The sequence below is a fragment of the Schistocerca piceifrons genome, chromosome 3 (assembly GCF_021461385.2).
Source record: "Schistocerca piceifrons isolate TAMUIC-IGC-003096 chromosome 3, iqSchPice1.1, whole genome shotgun sequence".
In the NCBI taxonomy this organism is placed as follows: Eukaryota; Metazoa; Arthropoda; class Insecta; order Orthoptera; family Acrididae; genus Schistocerca; species Schistocerca piceifrons.
The window spans coordinates 638,803,909-638,827,692 of record NC_060140.1 but is presented as its reverse complement, the minus strand read 5'-3'; the positions used below and the strand labels follow the sequence as shown (position 1 = coordinate 638,827,692).

General features: G+C 38.2%; 1 protein-coding gene across 1 annotated transcript in view; it reads left to right on the top strand.

The window, feature by feature from the left end:
* Positions 1-23,784, top strand: part of LOC124789624 (serine/threonine-protein kinase Nek8-like) — a 319,457-nt gene that overhangs the window by 40,522 nt on the left and 255,151 nt on the right. Inside the window, exons 5-7 of the mRNA XM_047257042.1 lie at positions 8,630-8,771; positions 11,001-11,157; positions 20,684-20,866. Coding sequence (XP_047112998.1) covers positions 8,630-8,771; positions 11,001-11,157; positions 20,684-20,866 — 482 coding nt within the window. The remainder of the gene's footprint in view (positions 1-8,629; positions 8,772-11,000; positions 11,158-20,683; positions 20,867-23,784) is intronic.

Sequence of the window (23,784 nt, the reverse complement as noted above, 5' to 3'; positions counted from 1 at the left end):
CTCCCTGGATAAATTTCTGTGGATGCCCAGACTTAAAAACACACTTCAGTCTCCTGTGTCTATTTGTCAACAGCAGAGATAGTGGAAGCTCTTCGTACCAACATCCTAATCATAACACAACAGGGGGTATTGTGTTAGGTAGCTCACTGCATGCAGATACTGGTCAATCTTCCTCTTACTTGCGTAAAACAGAATATCTGAATATAGTAGCTTTCCATAACTCTTAATTTTTACAATAAACATGATGCTTCTGCTTTACTTTTTCTGCAGTGTAACCATGTCTACTGAAACACGATTTCCTTTCTTGACACATCTAATGGCTTTATACACCTCATCTGGCTTTACTTGTGGAATGACATTATTAACTGTCTCTACTTCTGATTCATCTTTTGGGCTATATTAAATTTTAAATAAATTTTCCAATGGTTCTACAATGGGCCAGGCCAAGATTTGTGCTCCCACAGCATGCTCACACTCTATGAGCGCAGCAGAATCTGATCAGTGCTTTGGATTTCCCACCACTGCAGTGTTCTGAGCAGATGTCTGAGTGAGATGGTTGTATGCTGAAGACTGCACATGTGGGAAACTCTGAATGACATGTTTGCAACACAATTCAACTGTTTCTAAGAGTGAAAATTGCCGTGTACATCTAAAAGCGGGTTTTTATCATGTATGTTTATTTTCAGCTTTTATTTTTCTGCCAATGCAGTAACTTTTATTATTTTATTAAATAAGTTCGTTTAAGGGTGCTAATATGATGAACAGAGCTACAAAATGCTTTACATACAGGCATTTGACATTAAGTTGTGATGTTTATAAATTTACATACATTTTGATTTTATAATGAATAATATACATACATCAATTCAAATCTAAATGTTGGTGGGACATGGTCAATTTAATAACAGAAAAAAAGGTTTGCAAACTTGTGTTGAACTGAACATTGAAATAATTGTTCCCATTCATCACTGAACAATGTGTCTGCTCCAATAGCTGAGGGGTCAGCATGACGGATTGATGTCCTACGGGCCTGGGTTCGATTCTCAGCTGGGATGGAGATTTTCTCCACTCAGGGATTGGGTGTTGTGTTGTCTTCATCAACATTTCATCCCCATCTGCCATGCAGGCCACCCAATGTGGCATTGAATGTAATAAGATCTGCACCAAGGTGACCAGACCTACACCGCAAGGGGCCTCCCGGCCAATGACGTCAAACACTCATTTCCACTTCCATTGAACAATGTGGTCTTCACTTTTTATTTTTTAGACAAGTGCTTGGGTGCTGTAGTATTCCTAATGCAGAATGCAAATCTAATTTAACACAACTGGCGTCTGGGTGCAGCCTCCATTTTCCTCTTCCTCCTCATCCCTCAGCACCACTTGTTCCAGTGCTTGGAGCACTAGGCAGGAGTGTGGCTGAAGAGCTTGCGCTCATGGATCACTGTTTGGGCAGATCTATTCTACAATTTTTTCTCCTTGCCATCCACCATTTTAATTGATAATGCTATTGATTTAAATTGTTTTATTTGTGAAATTTTCATTGTTTAAATAAATTTCCAGACAGATTTGTTTAATTCAACATACTCTACTGTGCTCTTCTCCTGTTACTGTTTCTTGAAACCCTCACTCTCTTTTATACTGCCTTGTTCCATTTTTTATTTTATTTTCTTTTTCTTTCTTCTTTACTCCAGTATTTTTTGCTGTTTGCCTGAATATCTTTCATCTATCTCTTTCTTTTATTGTCCAACATTCTGTACTATTTGCTTAGTTTTTTTCTGTTATATCTCGTCAAATAAATTCTCACAATGTAGATTTTAAGCTTTTTGCCTAGTGACTGTGGTTCCTTCTACTTTTATATAATTTTTCCCATGCATATTATGAGTCTGTTATCAGTTTGAATTCATAACGGGTTTTAGAACTGTTACCCCTTATACAGCTCCTTATTGTTTGATAAAATGTAGTCAGTTGCATTTTTAGTTCAATTTGGTCTTCACAGAGGTCATTTCCTATTTAGAATTACACACATTAAAAAAAGTTTTGCATCACCTCAGTTCTGAGAGTTCCGGAACCTGTACAGAAAATTGGAATAGAGATCAATGTAAACATCATTTCTGCCCTTTTTATTGCTCATGAAAACCACACATTGCATGTTGTACCACCATACAGCGAGACCTTGAGAGGTGGTGGTCCAGTTTGCTGTACACACCGGTACCTCTAATACCCAGTAGCACATCCTCTTGCATTGATGCATACCTGTATCTTTCATGACATACTATTCACAAGTTCATCAAGGCACTGTTGGTCCAGCTTGTCCCACTCCTCCACGGCGATTTGGCGTAGGTCCCTCAGAGTTGTTGGTGGGTCATGCCATCTATAAACAGCCCTTTCCAGTCTATTCCAGGCATGTTCGATAGGGTTCATGTCTGGAGAACATGCTGGTCACTCTAGTCGAGCGATGTCGTCACCCTGAAAGAAGTCATTCACAAGATGTGCACGATGGGGGCATGAAGTGTCATCCATGCAGATGAATGCCTCACCAATATGCTGCCAATAAGGTTGCACTATTGGTCGGAGGATGGCATTCACATATCGTACAGCCATTACGGCACCTTCCATGACCACCAGCAGCGTATGTTGGCCCCACATAATGCCACCCCAAAACAGCAGGGAACCTCCACCTTGCTGCTCTCCCTGGACAGTATATCTCATGCATTCAGCCTGACCGGGTTGCCTCCAAACACGTCTCTGATTGTCTGCTTGAAGGCGTATTTGACACTCATCGGTGAAGAGAACATAATGTCAATCCTGAGCGGTCCATTCGGCATGTTGTTGGGCCCATCTGTACCATGCTGCATGGTGTCATGGTTGCAAAGATGAACCTTGTCATGGACGTCAGGAGTGAAGTTGTGCATCATGCAGCCTACTACGTACAGTTTGAGCTGTAACATGACATCCTGTGGCTGCACTAAAAGCATTATTCAACATGATGGTGTTGCTGTCAGGGTTCCTCTGAGCCATAATCCATAGGTAGCGGTCATCTGCTGCATTAGTAGCCCTTGGGTGGCCAGAATGAGGCATATCATCGACAGTTCCTGTCTCTCTGTATCTCCTCCATGTCCAAGCAACATCGCTTTGCTTCACTCTGAGATGCCTGGACACTTACCTCGTTGAGAGCCCTTTCTGGTACAAAATAACAAGGCGGATGTGATCGAACCACGGTATTGACCCTTTAGGCATGGTTGAACCTCCTTCTTGTTGGAATGACTGGAACTGATCAGCTGTCAGACCTCCTCCATCTAATAGGTGCTGCTCATACGTGGTTGTTTACATCTTTGGGTGGGTCTGGTGACATCTCTGAACAGTCAATGTCTATCTTCAAGAGTTCTGGGAACTGTGGTGATGCAAAACTTTTTTTGTTGTTATATCTATATTTATCATCTTCTGTTAATCTTTTTGTATCAGTTCTACTCCCTCACCAGAACCATCAGAATTCGAAAATAGCAGTGCACAGATCTGAATGATTTAGATGAAATGTATTTCATTTTTAAACAAATTGTCCTCTTCAGACTTTCTGGCTAATGAGTCTCTTTCTCTTTGGCTTCATTTCTTTTATCAAGCATCCTACCAGTCACTTGCATTCCTTCAGTATTTGTAATATTGTTTCTAATTTTCTTGCTTATGATGAAGCCTACTCATAAATTTACTCTCTGTTTTATTCCTGTGTAACAAAATACATGACCTGATTGTATTTCTATCCAGTATTCACATTTGGACCACACTTCTGATAACTCTGCTACGTCCCTTTGAAAAATGCTTCTTCTTTCTCCGTTACATCAAATGTCCATCATCATCTTGTAACTTCAATATATCTGATATTTTACTGTACTTATGTTTAATTTTACATAACTCCCCATCTCTTTCTCCAGTTCAGTCATAAGATTCAGGAACATACTACCTAGTAATTTGCCTCTGATCCCAGATCATGCTGCCTTCAAGAAATGATTAAAGCTTTTGCTTTTTCCTACTATCTACTTTATCAGCACCTACCAGCTGGCTGTGTATTCTGCAACAGCAAACCAGTATCTCAGTCAAATTGTTGACACTCTCCTCTCTTTCCTCATCACTACCTCTTCCTTCTGTTTCAGCCTACATTGCTTTATCTCACATTATCTCTTTTGACAATTTTTCCCTGATATTTTGACAGGTCGCCAAATGAATCTTCTCTAGATCTGATTCTTCCAGTACTGTTGTCACATATTTCTGTTAATGCCACCCGACAGGAACATTCTGCTATGAAAAATGTACCTAACATGAAGTTATTAAGAGTCAAATTACTTTAGTGGCTACATTCAGTTCTAAAGCTATTATTACTGTGTGTCCTAGTAACTTGTAGTAATACTGTTTTCAGTACAATGTTAACTGGAAAGACAATCTTTATGAATGAAACTTCATGGCAGATTAAAACTGTGTGCCGGACTGAGACTCAAACTCGGGACCTTTTCCTTTCATGGGAAAGTGCTCTACCAACTGAGGTACCCAAGCATGACTCCTGTCCCGTCCTCACAGCTTTACTTCTGCCAGTATCTCGTCTCATACCTTCCAAACTTTACACAAGCTCTCCTGCGAACCTTACAGAACTAGCACTCCTGAAAAAATGGATATTGCTGAGATATGGCTTAGCCACAGCCTGGGGGATGTTTCCAGAATGAGATTTTCACTCTGCAGCGGAGTGTGCGCTGATATGTGCACTGAACTGTAGCTCAGTTGGTAGAGCACTTGCCCGCGAAAGGCAAAGGTCCCAAGTTCGAGTCTCAGTCCGGCACACAGTTTTAATCTGCCAGGAAGTTTCATATCAGTGCACACTCCGCTGCAGAGTGAAAATCTCATTCTCAATGTTTATGAATATAAATGAATTTAATAGCTGCTACTTTTTTTTCCCCATGGTGTCTACTGACAATTACTGTTATGCATTTAACAGGTATCTTCAACACAGGCATTTATTATGAAGAATACTTAACAACATATCTTTTTATAACACTTGAATTCATGTAAGTTTGCATTTTGTTCCTTTATAATTTTATTAAATTGGAGCTCGTTGAAGACCTTTGTATATGATTATCACACAAAACACTAATAAAAAAAAGACTAAGCCCACAAGAAAATGGCCAGATGTTAGTAGGACTCATGCTCTGAGGGCTCCTTACAAACTTAATTATGTATATAGAAAGTACATCGCTTCCTTCATGTGGGAGACAGTTCATCCCTCCCTTCATGTTGGAGACAGTTGATCCCCATCCCCTGCTCCTGCTCATTGATTTTGACAATCTTTGTCTCTTTGTCTTTGTCTGTTGTTGACATTGTTAATGGCAAAATATCAGTCCCAGGTATTCCAAGACTTTTTAAAATTTTTCTGCATTTTGCCAGGTTTCATGATTCTAGGTCAATACAAAGGAGCAGGTTGGGATTAACTGAACCTTAGAGTTAATTGGACCACCACATTAATTAACAATTCAAGAGGGAATTTTTTTGTGCCATAAAATTGTTTCCTTAGATCTGATGTACATTTGACCTAATATGGCTGCTTTTTGTTGGCTAAATTTGCAGATATACATATATAATTGTGAAATCCATTGGAAGGAGTAATATTTTTTTTTTAATTTAGCAAATTCTCCAAAAATTTTAATTACTAGTAGTATACAATTTTGTTTGTTTGAGATAAATTCAGTGCTTATTGCTTTATGATACTGCGTGAAATATGAGCTGTGCTCGGAGCCATTTTCCTGCTATTTTGAAGATTTTTGATAAAGTGAAGGTAGCTGGGCCAGTAAGTTTTGGGGTCAGGTGTATTGGTTCAGTTAACCCTAGAAAGTTGTTGATGAATGAGTATTATGAATAATTTCACAGGAACACCCACCAGTGCCCCCAGAATTACCATATAAGACATTGCAGCTCTCTGAGGGTAGCATCTCCTTTGGATTTTACTGTCTCCAACGTCTTGAAAGGATTTAGTCTCATTGGTACTGAACCTTTCAATTCAAATGTATTTACAGACTGAGTTTTTTTGGTCATTACATGCAAAGGACAGCACATGATGCACTGGAATAAGATGAAAGCAAACCTGCAGATGACAATGTGATGCATCTTGAGCATCAAACAAGATCAGCAAACAGAAATTGCACATCCTGTGTGAGTTTGGACATAATCTAAGATTGGTGCAAGTAAAACTACAAGAGGTAGAAAGAAAGAAAATAAACTGTCCTTACCAGTGCATCAGTTAGACAACATCCAGACATAGCAGCAAATGACAGAAGATCAAAGCAGTTGCCAAAAAAGCATACATTCCATGAAGTAAAGACTTCACTCAAATGCCAATTACTGGAAGAGAGCAGCAACAGTTCTGAAGATGCTGATCATGTCCAGTACATTGATTTCTGTAATACTGATTTTTACACAAGTGGTGATGAAAATGTTGAAACAGTGCAGAAGAGAACATTATTGTAGTCAAAGTAAAGGGAGTGGTCACTGTTATATTGTACAGTATTGTCTGTGAAGCAAATTTTTTTAAGAGAGCTGTTTCTACTCCAAAATTTGAAGCTGCAAAAGAAGATGATATCTTGGTTGCTTCAAATGAAGTAGTAGTGAAACTGCAGAGTCCAACACATGGCACTAGGACTCACAATGAAAACATGATCCAATTCTTCAGTTTCTCCCGGCATATTTCTTGCTCAAACAGTCCACATGTGTACTGTTGATCCATAGTGCCCAACGGGCACAATATTTCGGCGATCAGACATGTCATCATAATCAGGTGTGCTGACAAACTGAGCTCCTGAGGGCGGGTGGCTGTCTTAAATTCCTCCCCCTGCAAGGTGTTCTCTCCATAGTCTGTGTCCGTGGCTGCACATTGGTGGTCACTGAGATGCTATTGTCGGCATCTGTCATGGCGTTGGTGTAATTGCCTCGTCCGCCCTGGTTGCCCGTTCATTTTCTTGGTTGAGTTTTTTAATTAAACTCTATGCTGGTTCCCATGCCTTGCTGAGGTTATAGCCATCAAAGATCATTTGCAAGAACATCAGATACACACTCGACTTAGGTGCCCCAACAAATCGGTGGTCGCAGAGCACTGTTTGTCCGAAAATCACGAAATGGACTACCAACATACCAGGGTCTTGGCACAGACATCTATATACTGGGACAGCATCGTTAGAGAGTCTATCAAAATTCGTACCAGGGATGGACTCCATCAACCAAGATACCTCTGCAAGGCATGGGAAACAGCATTGAGTCTAATTAAAGAGACGCTCAGCAAAGAAAACGAACGGGTGGCTAGGCGGATGAGGTAATTCCACCGACGCCACCACAGACGCTGACGCCAGTGTCTCAGAAACTGCCATTGCATGGCTATGGGTGCAGACAATGGAGAGAACACCTCGTAGGAGAGGGGATTTATGACGGCCGCCGGCCCTCAGTAGCTCAGTTCATCAATGCACCTGACAATGGCAACATGTCTGATCACTGAAATATTGTGCCTGTTGGACACTATGGACTGGCAGTACACCCGTGGACTGTTTGAGCGAAACATGATCTGTTTCTAGACAGATATCACTAAATTCATTGTGCAGTAGCTTTGTTATTTCCATGATTTTTTCCATTAATATACTCACGAATGTGTGTTTAGCATTGTTACTAATGTCATTCAATAAATTTTTATATTAGGGTACTGTAATGCATTTATTTAACCAAGAGGTCCAGTTAACCCTGACATATGGTCCAGTTAACCCAGCCACCCTATTTAGATAAATAGTTAACCCAGCCACCCTATTTAGAAAAATAGGGTCAAAATTCTTCTCCAGTTCTATAAAATCTGTGTGAGATACTGGAAAAAAGAAAGTGCCCATAGATTTTATATGGTTTTTCCTCCAGAGCCATGAATAATTTTAAAAAACCATTCTTTAAGTAAAATTTCAAGGGAAGAAATATATAAGTATAGTTAACGCCAATTTCCCCTATAGGTTTCGATGAGTGAGTTTGTTAGTATCAAAATAGCTGACATAAATGGTCACATCTGTTTACTGGATTAACTTAGAAGCTTAAGTTTTTTTACTTTGTCAAGTGATTATAGACCTTATGAAGTGACATAAATGTCAAATTGAAACATGCACCCATTCCTGAGAAAAAGGGATTTTAATAGATGGACAGACAGACGGACACTCAGATAAACAATGACAAAAAATTTTTGCCTTTACATATGTCTGCTTGTGTCTGTATATTTGCGGATGGATATGTGTGTGTGTGTGTGTGTGTGTGTGTGTGTGTGTGTGTGTGTGTGTGTGTGTGTGTGCGAGTGTATACCTGTCCTTTTTTCCTCCTAAGGTAAGTCTTTCCGCTCCCGGGATTGGAATGACTCCTTACCCTCTCCCTTAAAACCCACATCCTTTCTTCTTTTCTTCTCCTTCCCTCTTTCCTGATGAAACAACCGTTGGTTGTGAAAGCTTGAATTTTGTGTGTGTGTTTGTGTTTATTTGTGTGTTTATCTACATACCAACACTTTCGTTTGGTAAGTTACATCATCTTTGTTTTTACATATATAAGTAACAGATCTGACATATTTTGCATTTTCTGTACACAGGTTCCTGTTGGTTTGTATCGAGATTTTGATGGTGCTGATGATGTTAGCCAGATTTACTTTTTTGTTGATCAGCTGAAGCTGCGATTGCAGTCCGAGGAGAACAAGCTAGATGGTTATGAGAAACTTCGTGTGGTGGGCAAAGGTGAATGTTTACTTTGTATTACTATTATTGTTCCTGATGTGAATCCATAGCATAGGCGAAAAACAAGAATGGAATCAAACAGTGTTTTGTTTCTTCAACACTAGTTACATTTCCTTATAGTTATTGGCTATCCAGTTTTTTCTAGAGTTGGTATCAATGAAACTTCTACAAAATTATTTTACACTTACGGGAGTGAAAAGTGTCACACCATAAACACATTGACCAAATGCTGCCAAACTGATACTCTACAATTTCCATACCTATGAAATATTTTGTGAAGATTTCATCCCAGAGAATGTGCACATTCAGCTTATTGCAATCCTTAAGACTTGGAGAAAGGTTGAAACTTTGGTGTAGATGACATGGGAACATCATATAGGATGCAAATGGTTGGCTGTGGTGCTGTGACTGCAGGTCAAGTCTTGATGATGTGGACTCAAGACAATAGTGTGGCAGGAAGGACAGGCATGGATCCTCCAAGAAAGACTACACCAGAAGACTGTAGCACTGTTCAACTATCATTGACAAATAGAACTGACAACATCTAAAATCCAAGCAGAGGTTTCAAGCAGAGAGTTACTGGGAACTGTTGGGAACAGTGTACTTAAAGCTGGGTTGAGACCTAGTGTTGCCATGCATTTGTAGTGATGCAGATTGACAAACAAAGCACTAACTAGAAGCCTGTCTGAAATAGCTGTAACTGAATGGCTAACAAAGGACTAACTACAAGACAGTGTGAAATAGCTGTAACTGAAGGGCTTTGGTTTACTCTAGACTTGAATGATTCTCAATGTATTAGTACATTATTTTGTTAGTCAAGCTGGGTCACTACATCAGCTTCCTTCTCCTACTTTTTAAAACCCCTAGCCCCCGGTACATCAGGGTGTTTTTTACAGAACAGCAAACCTTTTTTCTGCCTGTGGGACAACTTTGTCCACCCATCACTCATGCTGCCATGCAGTGGCTCATACAAGCTCCTACAGAGTGGACCACACATCTTAAAATTCTGTGGGGTGGATGAGATGAAATGGTTTCAGTCAAGTGGTTGGAGGTGGCACACTTGGACATGAAAGTGACTGTGGACACTGCTACATGACCACCCATCACACTGCCAACTAAACAACATAGTGCAGAGAAACACACGCAGACCAGCTGCCACCAGTGGGACCTCCCAGTGGTTCCAAAGACTACCAGATCTGGGTAAACTATAAAATACCAGCTGCCTGCCATGCCTGAGGCTCCGAGTTTTAAAAATAAAGAAGGGAGGTAGTGCTGATGTATGGACACAGACTGACTAACAAAGGACTGTCTTTTGACAGTGTGAAATAACTGTAACTGAAGGACTCTGATTTACTCTAGACTGACACAATCCTCAGTGTGTTTGTGTATTATTTTGTCCTGAGGTATAGTGTTGTTATTGAAGGTTATAGTGTATAAAAATTTTGTCCTACATGTAGTTTACCACTGACACCATGCCACAGACAACTCAGACTTGTGTGATGTAGAGCCGCACTCAACTGGAACATTGAGTGGCATCTGTAGTCTTCATCATTGAGTCTTGCCTTGTTTGTAGTGGACAGATTGTGTTGAATGTGTCAGTAAACTACTTAGTAACAGGGATTTTCAAGACCCTTACTTCTTCGTATTGTGAAATCATGGTATAAGCAGCTGTTAAGTATGGTGAATATGACAACAGTATTGGTTTGGTACTTTTTGAAGGGTGACTGAATGCTCACCAGTGTTGGGCAAGAATGGTAAATCCTGCTCTCACACCCTTCCTGACAATGGTGCTAAATGGCATATTCCAGCAAGGTACTTATAGATCCCCTACTGCCAGCCAATTCCCCTGAATTGTCACTGGTAGAACGTAACTGGAATGCACTGAGAAGACATATATTTTTGTATAGACTTCAGCTAGCAATTTTCATGCACTGACAAAATATATGTTGGTAAGCATGGCAAGATATTTCTAAAATGACATTCAGAAGCTGTTTCATTTCATTGTACAGTGAATACAAGAATGTACACTGATGTTGATGTTGGACACCTGTTCGAAATGGAATGAAAGTTTAATGGCAAATATCCAGCTGGTGCTTCAGAGTGTAGCACTTTCCATTTCTGTAAGTGTGTATGTACATAATTCTTGTTCTTTTAAGTGTTGCTTGCTGACTCATAGATTTTTCCAAAACTGACATACTGACTGTTAAATCTCTATTTTATTTGCAACAGGAGCATTTGGCAGTGCAGTATTATATCGCAAGGTTGCTGATGATACATTGGTTGTTATGAAGGAAGTGAACATGACAGAATTAAATGCAGTAGAAAGACAAGCAGCTCTCAATGAAGTTCAAGTACTTTCCATGCTTCATCATCCAAATATTATCAGGTAGTAAAAAAAGAATTTTATAGGCATGTGAAATGAAGTAGTAAATTGTTGATTGTGAAATCTTAAATAATGTAACTGAGATAACCAAAGGCAGATATTACAGTATTTTTCTTATATGAACTGAACCTAACTGCTCAACATTTTAATATCAACATTTGACCATTATGGATAAATTGTTTATTATTACTTTTGCACCTAAACTACTAAAGATATTTGGGTACACAATTCACTTCTCATTGATGTCTATAATACTCTTCAACCCTCTTTGGGGATTTAATAGCAGTAAATACCACAAAGCCATATATCAAAAACTCTAGATACATCCAACCAGGATATCAAACAGAAAAGCAATATTACAGTCCCCATGAAAAAACACCTTTCAGAATAGAAATAAATTACAGGTTTCCCTCCATCATCCAGCTTCATTGTCAGCAAACTGTTCTGACCCCACAGAAAACTTTGTGTATAGTAGGATCATTGATCACTGTAATAATAAGAATATTCTTTGTAAAGTTCAGTTTAGATTTCAAAAAGGGACTTTAAATGAATGCAATCATTTTTGTTTGTTAAACCGCTTTGAGAAAGCATAGATAATAAATGTTGCAAGTTAGGATCTAAATCTTTTGAGGACATGAGTTTTACAGAGGGAAGCAAAGCATTATGGCTTCTGTTAGACAACAAGAATGTGGCTTAGATCATGTTCATATGACCAAGAACATAAATAATACTAGTGTGGCATCTGCATCCCCCAACTAAGGTACCACGACTTGTGAAACATTACAGGGAACTGTGCTAGATACTTGACTAGTCCCTAATTTATAAAATGATAGTGTCTTTCAACACATTTAACTCTGTTCACAGATGGCAGGAAAAATGATGATGGTGTTCTCTGTACAATGAACCTAATACTAAGCCTATATTCATCAGATTTCCTAACAAGTTTGAATTCATTTTTGAATGTAGCTCTCTTAAGAAGATAATTAAATATAATACTGGCAAGTCATTAAAGAGGCCTTGGATTTGTAAAAAATAGCCAGAACAATAATGACCCAGAAATCCCTTCTTAGCACCATAACATGTTAAGAAAAGTTGTAAAAAAATTCAAGAGTATGGACATCTCATCGTAAACTGACAGATAAGATTACATAACTGAATATATGTGGAATACACTTAAAAGAAAGATAGGAAAAAGTTGTAGAAGGTGGCATTATTTCTGTTCAAGAGACATTATGAAAAACAGCACGTGCAGCAGATGTTTTTAATAACTGCTTTTTAAGAGTAGATGAAGAAATTGTTGTAGATAGTTCAGAAGAGAAAGCAAAACAGTTAACTAAAGAAGCAATACAGAGAACATTTGACTAATTAGAAATTAATCCCACATCCCTGTATGAAATAACTAAGATCTTCAGGGGTCTAAAAAGTAAACATTCATAATTTCAACAAGACACTAAATAGGTGTAGCCCTATTATATGTAATTTTCTTAGTCACCAGTGTACTGCATGATTAGCTCTGGGCGTTAGGCCTCACTACAAAAAGGGTGACACCACACATGTCAGTAATTACTGCCTAGTGACACTCCTTACGTAATTTCTTAAAATTTTTGATAGGATAATATACTCTAGTATTGTCATCCACCTGTGTAGTAATAGACTACTTAGCCGATCACAGTCTGGATTTCAAAAGGGCCGTTCTACTGAGTCAGCTATTTATACATTTACTAAACACATAATTAAATCTTTAAATGATAAAACATACAAACTGGGATTTTCTGTGATTTATTTATTTTGTCGATCATAATATTCTAGTGTGGAAGTTAAGTTTTTATGGAATATGTACTTCAGCAAATTTTTGGTTCAGTTTGTATATAGGAAACAGAATTCAGAAAGTTATCCTAGGCTGCTCAAGTAATATAAATAGGGATGCCTCAACATCTGCATGAGGAGGGATTGCAATGACAGTCTCACAGGATTAGTCCACTACAATTACTCCTTTATGTTAAAGATCTGCATTTTATTTGAATCAGGAGGCAAAATTAGTCCTGTTTAGAGATGATACAAGCATTATTGTGAAGCGAATCAAATAATTGTCAGCATAGAAAATAGTAAATTATGTTTTTGTGAAAGGTTTTGCACAAACAGGGTAGCTTTAAACACTGAAAAAACAAAGTTCATTAAGTTTTGTACTGTCACAAAATCCTGTCTCCTATTAATCTAGTGTATCAACAACAGATAATAAACAGTGTACAAAACTATAAATTCTTAGGTTTACATGTTGATGAAAACTTAAATTAACGTGTAGCAGATCTCCAAAATTTTTTGATTTGGCTACTTTTACCATAAGAATAATTACCAATTTTGGGGATATAGAATTCATTAACATATTTTCATTAATTAAATTTTTATTGTGTAGTATTCTTGGGTAACTATTCATTGCACAAAAGAAAGTAATTAGAATTATGTGTATAGAGGTAACAAACATCCATGTTGCAGGTATCTCTTAAAGCATCTGGGATACTAACCATTGCCTCAACATACATTTATTCAACTATGAAGTTTGCTATTAACCCTTAACTGCTCTAGTGGGGTCCCGGAGAACCCCAGACGATAGAATACAATACATAGTACGTGAACGGAACAACAGATGGCACCTGTGTTCTTGGTAATTCTCAGTGAAGTGCTGCCTTTTAACACAGAGTGTTGAATGCAGTGTTTCCAGTATTATTGTGTGAGATAAAGAAAAGAGGTCTTAGAATACCCCACCAGAGTATTAACGTAAGTTGTTTTTGACTATCTCAATTAGTGTTTTACGCAACTGAAATCTTAGAGTACTTCGAAAACAGAACACTTTCCATGATAACATTAATTGTTAAGGTTATGTGAATATGAATGCATTATTTTTCAGAATGGCATCATTGAAGTCATTAACAGATGACAAGTTGGAAAGAATAGTGAATGATCCTGCGTTTTTGCAATCTGATGAGGAAACCACAGCAGATGAGGATGAATTTATACTAAGTGATCATGATTCCACCTCTGAAGCTACATCAGAAAGTAGTTGTGAAGAATCAGATGAAGAGGCGTGTATTAGACCTTCCGCTGACAAATATTTTTTTGGAAAAAAGCAGTGCTATAAGTGGTCAAAAGAAGCTCCTCCTACAACTCGTACCCGTGCTCACAATATAGTTAGTCATCTTCCAGGTGGTAAACGTGAAGCAAAAATGATTGATTCAACTGACATATTATCTGCTTGGGAACTGTTCATTAGTGAAGATTTATTGCAACTAATACTCACCAATACAAATGTCAAGATACATGACATGTCAAACAAATACAGAGCTCCTAAGCCAGCATTCATAAAGCTGCTAGATATAATAGAACTGAGAGCATTTCTGGGTCTGCTTCATTTATCTGGAGTAATGAAATCCAATCACGAAAATGTTGTTGGACTTTTTGCTAATGATGGAACTGGTCGTGATGTGTTTCGAGCCACTGTGAGCGTTCAGAGATGTTTATTCATTTTGTCTTGTTTGCGATTCGATTGTGCTGCTACAAGAGATGCTAGGAAGGCTGATGACAGACTTACAGCTGTTAGAGATGTGTGGGAACTCTTTATAGACAAATGTCAAAAGAATTATACTCCAGGAGAGTTCGTGACAATCGATGAAATTGTAGTACCCTTTCGTGGTAGGTGCACATTTCGCATGTATATGCCCAAGAAGCCAGCCAAATATGGCCTCAAAGTTATGTGCCTTTGTGACTCATGAACATTCTATTTATGCAATGCATTTGTTTACACAGGAAAAAGGACAAATAAATTTGAAATTAATAACACCAATAGAGGGAAGCAATAGACATGTAACAGTAGACAATTGGTTCATGTCACTTGAACTCTGTGATCAACTGGAAGCCAAAAAGTTGACTGTCTTAGGCACTCCAAAGCAAAACAAACCACAGATCCCAGAAGAATTCAAACCAAACAGATTGCGCCCGTAGAATCTGCATTATTTGGGCACAACGAAGGAAAGACAATTTGTTCTTATGTTCCTCGGAAAAGTCGACCTGTTGTGTTACTTTCATCTATGCATCACAATCAGAAAATTAGAACTCAACAGAAAAAACCTGAAATGATCATTGATTACAATGCCACAAAAGGAGGAGCGGACGCACTGGACCAAATGTGCCCCAACTATTCGTTATCAAGGGGAACACGCAGATGACCAATGTCTGTATTTTACGCCATTCTAAACATAGTAGGAGTCAATGCTGCTGTCTTGCTTCAGTGCAGTGAACAACTTGATGAAACAAATGATTTAAAAAGAAGAGAATTGCTAAAAAAGCTTGGAATGGACTTAGTAAAGCTCCATATACAACGTCGAGATGTCTGACCCCTTTCTTGTGAACTGAGAGACGTTGTTGTTAAACTTGGTGGTACTCCTCTTACCTCAACATTTTCAGAGCCAGGACCCACGAGGAAAGCAAGATGCTACATGTGCACAAGAAATGTGGACAAGAAAACCAAAAAAATGCTCAAAACATGTTCGCCCCAACCACAGATTTTCAGTGTGCCAAAATTGTTTGTATTCATATCTCAAATATGTAAAAATGTTTATAATATTCAGTGATAAAAGTGCAAATCAAAATAAAATTTCCTTAATTTACAGTTTCATTTTTCTTATTGGGGTCCTCCGAGGCCCCACTAGAGTATTAGAGTATGAGCATTTCACTAGAGTAGTTAAGGGTTAAATATCTATCTGAGTTTGAGAGTAACAGAGGTATTTACAAGTACAGCAGCTGAAGGAAAAATGATCTGCATTACCATTTAATCAAGCTAACTTGAGCACCGAAAGGGGTGAAATTAGCAGCTACAAAACCCTTCAACAGTCTATCCATGGAAAAATAAAAAATCTGCTCAAAAAGCAGTGTGAGGAAAACAGACATATAGAAAAGATATTACTTATGCAAGATTTCACAACCAGTGGCTCCTTCTTCTGAAAGAAGGATTGAAAGAAAAACTTTCGTTTTCTTCCTGCCAGGTAAGTCTCCCCCGACCCTGGGTTCTCTGTGACTTTTCTAAACTGTACCCCTTTTCCTAAGCCTCTCCAGTCCTTTTCCTTCACCCCTCTTCCTTCCCCTTCAACACTTCCATCAGAAGAAGGAACCAGTGGCTCCAAAAGTTTGCATACATAATACCTTTTATATACATGTGATCTCCTGCCATTTCTTGCTGAGCAGATTTTTGTTATCTATTCAACTACATTATATTTTCAATAATTGATTGTTTTTGTTGCTATACCATGAAAAAATGTCTGACAGATAGAAAGTGTGGTTTCAAATGTTGGTTTAAGATGTTTCTCCTTACCAACTCCTTCTGTACCACAGAGGAATACTTGAATACAGGTGATTTGTCATAATTAGTCATTATGAAAAACTAAATGGTTAGCATATAACTATATAAAAATTATTTTTATGTATGACAATATTATGAAAAGGATAGATTGCTACCTCACCACATAGTGTAGTGTTGAGTCACAGTCAGGCACAACAAAAAGATTGCTAAACAAGTAAGCTCTTGATCAAAAGGCTTTCTTATGAAGTAGAGAACAAAGACACATGCATTCATATAAACACCACTGACATGAACATGACCAATTTTTGTATGGCCTCAGTAACCAGAGGCAGTTGTTATGTTTGTGTGAGTTGTGCTTGAGTGAATGTGTGTGATATTATGTCTACCTCAGAAGAAGGCCCTTTGGCTGAAAGCTTAGTTGTTTAGCATCTTTTTGATGGGCTTGTTGTGATTCAACATCTCCACTATATGGTGAGTAGCAATTTATCCTTTTCATAATGCTGTCATTATTCCATCCTGGAATTTCCTTTTTTTATTTTTATATATATTTTTAAGTTGTATACAAGTTTTTGTGTTTGCTCTGTTGATATGTTCCACAACCTAATGTTTATCTTGAGTCTGATCTGTGGAATAAAGAACTAACTGACTAAATCTCTCTTCTCTGGTGGCCTGTAAGCCATAATTTGTAAAATGTTTCCATCAGCTGCTGCTAGTAATGAGGGGCAACTACTGTGAGATGTTGTTGTTGTTGTGGTCTTCAGTCCTGAGACTGGTTTGATGCAGCTCTCAATGCCACCCTATCCTGTTCAAGCTTCTTCATCTCCCAGTACTTACTGCAACCTACATCCTTCTGAATCTGCTTAGTGTATTCATCTCTTGGTCTCCCTCTACGATTTTTGCCCTCCATGCTGCCCTCCAGTTCTAAATTTGTGATCCCTTGATGCCTCACAACATGTCCTACTAACCAGTCCCTTCTTTTTGTCAAGTTGTGCCACAAGCTCCTCTTCTCCCCAATTCTATTCAATACTTCGTTATTAGTTATGTGATCTACCCATCTAATCTTCAGCATTCTTCTGTAGCACCACATTTCAAAAGCTTCTATTCTCTTCTTGTCCAAACTATTTATCGTCCATGTTTCACTTTCATACATGGCTACACTCCATACAAATACTTTCAGAAATGACTTCCTGACACTTAAATCTATACTCGATGTTAACAAATTCCTCTTCTTCAGAAACGCTTTCCTTGCCATTGCCAGTCTACATTTTATATCTTCTCTACTTCGAGCATCATCAGTTATTTTGCTCCCCAAATAGCAAAACTCTTTTACTACTTAAAGTGTTTCATTTCCTAATCTAATTCCCTCAGCATCACCCGACTTAATTAGGCTACATTCCACTATCCTTGTTTTGCTTTTGTTGATGTTCATCTTATACCCTCCTTTCAAGACACCGTCCATTCCATTTAACTGCTCTTCCAACTCCTTTGCTCTCTCTGATAGAATTACAATGTCATCAGCAAACCTCAAAGTTTTTATTTCTTCTCCATGGATTTTAATACCTACTCTGAATTTTTCTTTTGTTTCCTTTACTGCTTGCTCAACATACAGATTGAATATCGGGGAGAGGCTACAACCCTCTCTTACTCCCTTCCCAACCACTGCTTCCCTTTCATGCCCCTCGACTCTTATAACTGCCATCTGGTTTCTGTACAAATTGTAAATAGCCTTTCACTCCCTGTATTTTACCCCTGCCACCTTCAGAATTTGAAAGAGAGTATTGCAGTCAACATTGTCAAAAGCTTTCTCTAAGTCTACAAATGCCAGAAATGTAGGTTTGCCTTTCCTTAATCTTTCTTCTAAGATAAGTCGTAAGGTCAGTATTGCCTTACGTGTTCCAATATTTCTACAGAATCCAAACTGATCTTCCCCAAGGTCGGCTTCTACCAGTTTTTCCATTCGTGAGATAGACCATCAATATTTTGTTTCTCATAATAGCAAATGAATGTTCAAGTGACATCTCTATGGTGTATATCAATTTGCCAGGAAATTTACTTTGGTCATAACTATTATTATTGTAAGGTGACAATCTGCATTTGGTCTAAGCTTGAGAATATGCTTTGAGGCACATCTGCAGATTGAATTGCATTTTAACACTCATGATTCAATTGGAGATATAGATATCATGCTGTAGTGAACTACACTGAGAATACACACTTGCTGTTACCTCCAGCAGACAGATGGCTGCACCTAGAAATTTTCTGTGGTCAAAAGTATATTGAGAAAGATTACTTGAAAAAATGCAAGTCATAAGGATTATGCAGGATTTTTTAAAGTGGTTTACATAACATTTGACCTGACCTTGACCAAAATCATATCTTTCTTGTCATACTTCTAACTATAATAAAGCAATGAGAGATTATATCATATTACTGCATACCACACAGTTAAATTTGGTATCCACTGTTAGTAGTGTGTCTAAAAAATGGGCTAGCTGAAGAAGTGATGATAACTAGTGTTTTATTGTTGGCTCATATTAGAATTAGTTTGCAGCAACCCTTAGAAATAACTGTGTTTTGTCAGCAGTATTTGTCGTTCTTAGTGTCTCAGATGATCACATCCAATGGCAGTCCATACCATCATGACTATCAAATATCCAATGCGGCATTCTAAAATGTATACTCTAAAAGCATCAGTTTCTCCATTATTTTGTTCTGTGTATTGGTATTAGTCACTTTAATTCAAGATTAAGGCAAACTGTGCAGGGATGCAAAAAATGGTTGGTCACTCAGTATTTTTTCCTTCATTATCCATTTTAATGTCGTGTATCACATTAGTATGGTCTCCTCTTCTTCATAGTAGAAAATTATGACAGCACGTTATGCCACTGTCAGTGCCTGTCATGTTTTTTGGAATCATACAACTCTACTATGATTGCACCACTATTAGTTAAAGAACTGTCAATTGGCAGAGCCATAACATCTCTTAGCACTACTATTTTAGAGAAACAGTTTGTGCCAATTGTTTCTAGCATTCATCTGACCCATAAGACTGAATTAAAATTTCATAACTCTGATGTTGCTGATCAAAACCCTATAGCAGTCTAGTTGCGTTCAGAGAAATACTGTAATCTGATCAGTGTACTGGACATGTACATTATTAATCTCCTACTAGCTCCTTATAACATGTTCAGCATTCTCAGCAATTAAAAAAGTTTTGGGGTAAGAGTTCATGGATACAAATGTCAAGAAGTCACTTAAAAGTCAATCAGCTTCCGCAGATATAATACAGTTGAAACCTCACCAAGACAGTTTCTTCGACCAGCTCATCTATCAATTAAATATGAATTCCCATGTGAAACTCAGTACTGCCCATTTGGGTTGAATCCATGTGCCCTTGACACTGAAAAACAAGACTGACAGAAAATTATCAATACACTGAAGACGGTGCTGCCAAATCATGCATACCTGTACTGAAAAGCCAAAGTTTATCTAAGATATTTCAAAAGTGTCAGTAACAGCTCATATCCTGGGCACATAAAATCTATCTCCTACCCTCTATGAGGGTCCTTACTGACTCCCTGAGATCAGTGCAAGTATAATAATTTCTCGAATATTTGAAGCCCTTTAGTTAGTCAGTATGGAGGTTACAAAATAATTCTACAGTTTTACAGCCACAGATTATCTCTATGTTTTGGTTCCTTCTACAGCCAACAAATCTCACAGCCCTCTGCTCGTAGCTGCTGCTAGGGGTAATACTTCTAACCTAATTTTGATAACTAATGACCTTGAAAGCTCTCAGTGTATCATAGAAAATCTGTATACTGGCTGTGTCAAGGGCTAGCTACAAAACACCAACAAAATATACACTGTGCAAGAGAAGCCTCCACTTGTGCCACAATTTGCTTAGCTTTGGGGAAAAACCCTTAACTCTAATATTGTGTACAAAGGAGTTATTCCCACTTCCACCTAGCACAGCACATCTTTGTAATATCTACCACATGCATTTATACATCTCAACGACTATTGTGATCTCTTGCATCATAATTTATGTATTTAAAATTACTCTCCACATTGAATCAAGATCTTATGAATACTCATAAACATTCCTCACTGGCTTAGACAAGGTATATTACACTGAAATCAATTTGAGCACATGTGATATGATTGCTTCTTTTACAGATATTTGGGAAGTTTTGAACGTGAAGGCATTTTGATGATTGAAATGGAATATGCAGATGGTGGAACGTTGGCTCAGATGCTCTCCCAGCGCACTGTTCATCTTAATGAGAGAGAAATACTTCTACTGTTTCAGCAGATTGTTAGTGCAATACAGTATATGCATCACCACAACATACTTCATAGGTAGTAAAGTGCATACATTTATCTTATAGCTAAAACATAATTGTAATAAAATCTCATATTTAGAGTGCACCGCTGTTGCTTGATGCTCACAATGACTCTGCTTTTGGCCACAACCTGAAGGTGACCATTTATCTGGTTGGTGATCAGGTCCACATAACAGGCTGTACAAAAGCTGTAGAAGACCTAGTGGAAGATATGACTGCTTTCACAAGTGGCTTTGCCTCTGATCTAAAATGATAGGGCACGCCTTTGGCATGATTGGGATAGGATGTGCCATTTGGGTGTAAAGAACAGGTTGCACTTAATCTTCAATAGGTATATGACTCATGTGGAAAAGAGCTGTAAATATGTGTGGCATCAGGATGGATCAGGATATGTCACTCATTGGGTGGGCAATGGAATACCACTTTTGGAGTGGTAGAAGGATTCAGGGTAGAATAACTCTCATTTCTGAGGATCATGAAAAGTGTAGTGAAAACCCTCATTTAAATTTTTCAATGGATTAAAAAATGTAAATCATGGGAAAATTTAAACAATAGAAAATGAATTTTTAATACTGTAATGTTGTTGTTGTTGTGGTCTTCAGTCCTGAGACTGGTTTGAAGCAGCCTTCCATGCTACTCTATCCTGTGCAAGCTTCTTCATCTCACAGTACCTTCTGCAGCCTACATCCTTCTGAATCTGCTTAGTGTATTCATCTCTTGGTCTCCCTCTATGACTTTTACCCTCCACGCTGCCCTCCAATACTAAATTGGTGATCCCTCAATGTCTCAGAACATGTCCTACCAACCGATCCCTTCTTCTAGTCAAGTTGTGTCATAAGCTCCTCTTCTTCCCAATTCTATTCAGTACCTCCTCATTAGTTATGTGATCTACCCATCTAATCTTCTTCATTCTTCTGTAGCACCACATTTCGAAAGCTTCAATTCTCTTCTTGTTTAAACTATTTATTGTCCACATTTCACTTCCATACATGGCTACACTCCATACAAATACTTTAAGAAATGACTTCCTGACATTTAAATCTATACTCAATGTTAACAAATTTTTCTTCTTCAGAAACTCTTTCTGTGCCATTGCCAGTCTACATTTTATATCCTCTCTACTTCAACCATCATCAGTTATTTTGCTCCCCAAATAGCAAAACTCCTTTACTACTTAAAGTGTCTCATTTCCTAATCTAATTCCCGCAGCATCACCCGACTTAATTCGACTGCATTCCATTATCCTCGTTTTGCTTTTGTTGATGTTCTTCTTATACCCTCCTTTCAAGACACTGTCCATTCCATTCAACTGCTCTTCCAAGCCCTTGCTGTCTCTGACAGAATTACAATGTCATCAGTGAACCTCAAAGTTTTTATTTCTTCTCCATGGATTTTAATACCTACTCCGAACTTTTCTTTTGTTTCCTTTATTGCTTGCTCAAAATACAGATTGAATAACATTGGGGCTAGGCTACAACCCTGTCTCAATCCCTTCCTAATGATTGCTTCCCTTTCATACCCCTCGACCCTTATAACTGCCATCTGCTTTCTGTACATATTGTAAATATCCTTTCGCTCCCTGTATTTTACCTCTGCCACCTTCAGAATTTGAAAGAGAGTATTCCAATCAACATTCTTAAAAGCTTTCTCTAAGTCTACAAATGCTAGAAATGTAGGTTTACCTTTCCTTAATCTTTCTTCTAAGATAAGTCGTAGGGTCAGTATTGCCTCACGCGTTCCAACAATTCTACGGAATCCAAACTGATCTTCCCCGAGGTCAACATCTACCAGTTTTTCCATTCATCTTTAAAGTATTCACATTTGTATTTTGCAGCTGTGACATATTAAACTGATAGTTCGGTAATTTTCACATTTGTCAACACCTGCTTTCTTTGGGATTGGTATTATTATATTCTTCTTGAAGTCTGAGGGTATTTCACCTGTCTCATACATCTTGCTCACCAGATGGTAGAGTTTTGTCAGGACTGGCTCTCCCAAGGCTGTCAGTAGTTCTAATGGAATGTTGTCTACTCCGGGGGCCTTGTTTCGACTCAGGTCTCTCAGTGCTCTGTCAAACTCTTCACGGAGTATCGTATCTCCCATTTCATCTTCATCTACATCCTCTTCCATTTCCATAATATAGTCCTCAAGTACATCACCCTTGTATAGACCCTCTATATACTCCTTCCACCTTTCTGCTTTCCCTTCTTTGCTTAGAACTGGGTTTCCATCTGAGCTCTTAATATTCATACAAGTAGTTCTCTTTTCTCCAAAGGTCTCTTTAATTTTCCTGTAGGCAGTATCTATCTTACCCCTAGTGAGATAAGCCTCTACATCCTTACATTTGTCCTCTAGCCATCCCTGCTTAGCCATTTTGCACTTCCTGTCTATCTCATTTTTGAGACGTTTGTATTCCTTTTTGCCTGCTTCATTTACTGCATTTTTATATTTTCTCCTTTCATCAATTAAATTCAATATTTCTTCTGTTATCCAAGGGTTTCTACTGGCCCTCATCTTTTTACCTATTTGATCCTCTGCTGCCTTCACTATTTCATCCCTCAAAGCTACCCATTCTTCTTCTACTGTATTTCTTTCCCCCATACCTGTGAATTGTTCCCTTATGGTCTCCCTGAAACTCTGTACAACATCTGGTTCTTTCAGTTTATCCAGGTCCCATCTCCTTAAATTCCCACCTTTTTGCAGTTTCTTCAGTTTTAATCTACAGTTCATAACCAATAGATTGTGGTCAGAGTCCACATCTGCCCCTGGAAATGTCTTACAATTTAAAACCTGGTTCCTAAATCTCTGTCTTACAATTATATAATCTATCTGATACCTTTTAGTATTCCAGGGTTCTTCCATGTATACAACCTTCTTTCATGATTCTTGAACCAAGTGTTAGCTATGATTAAGTTATGCTCTGCACAAAATTCT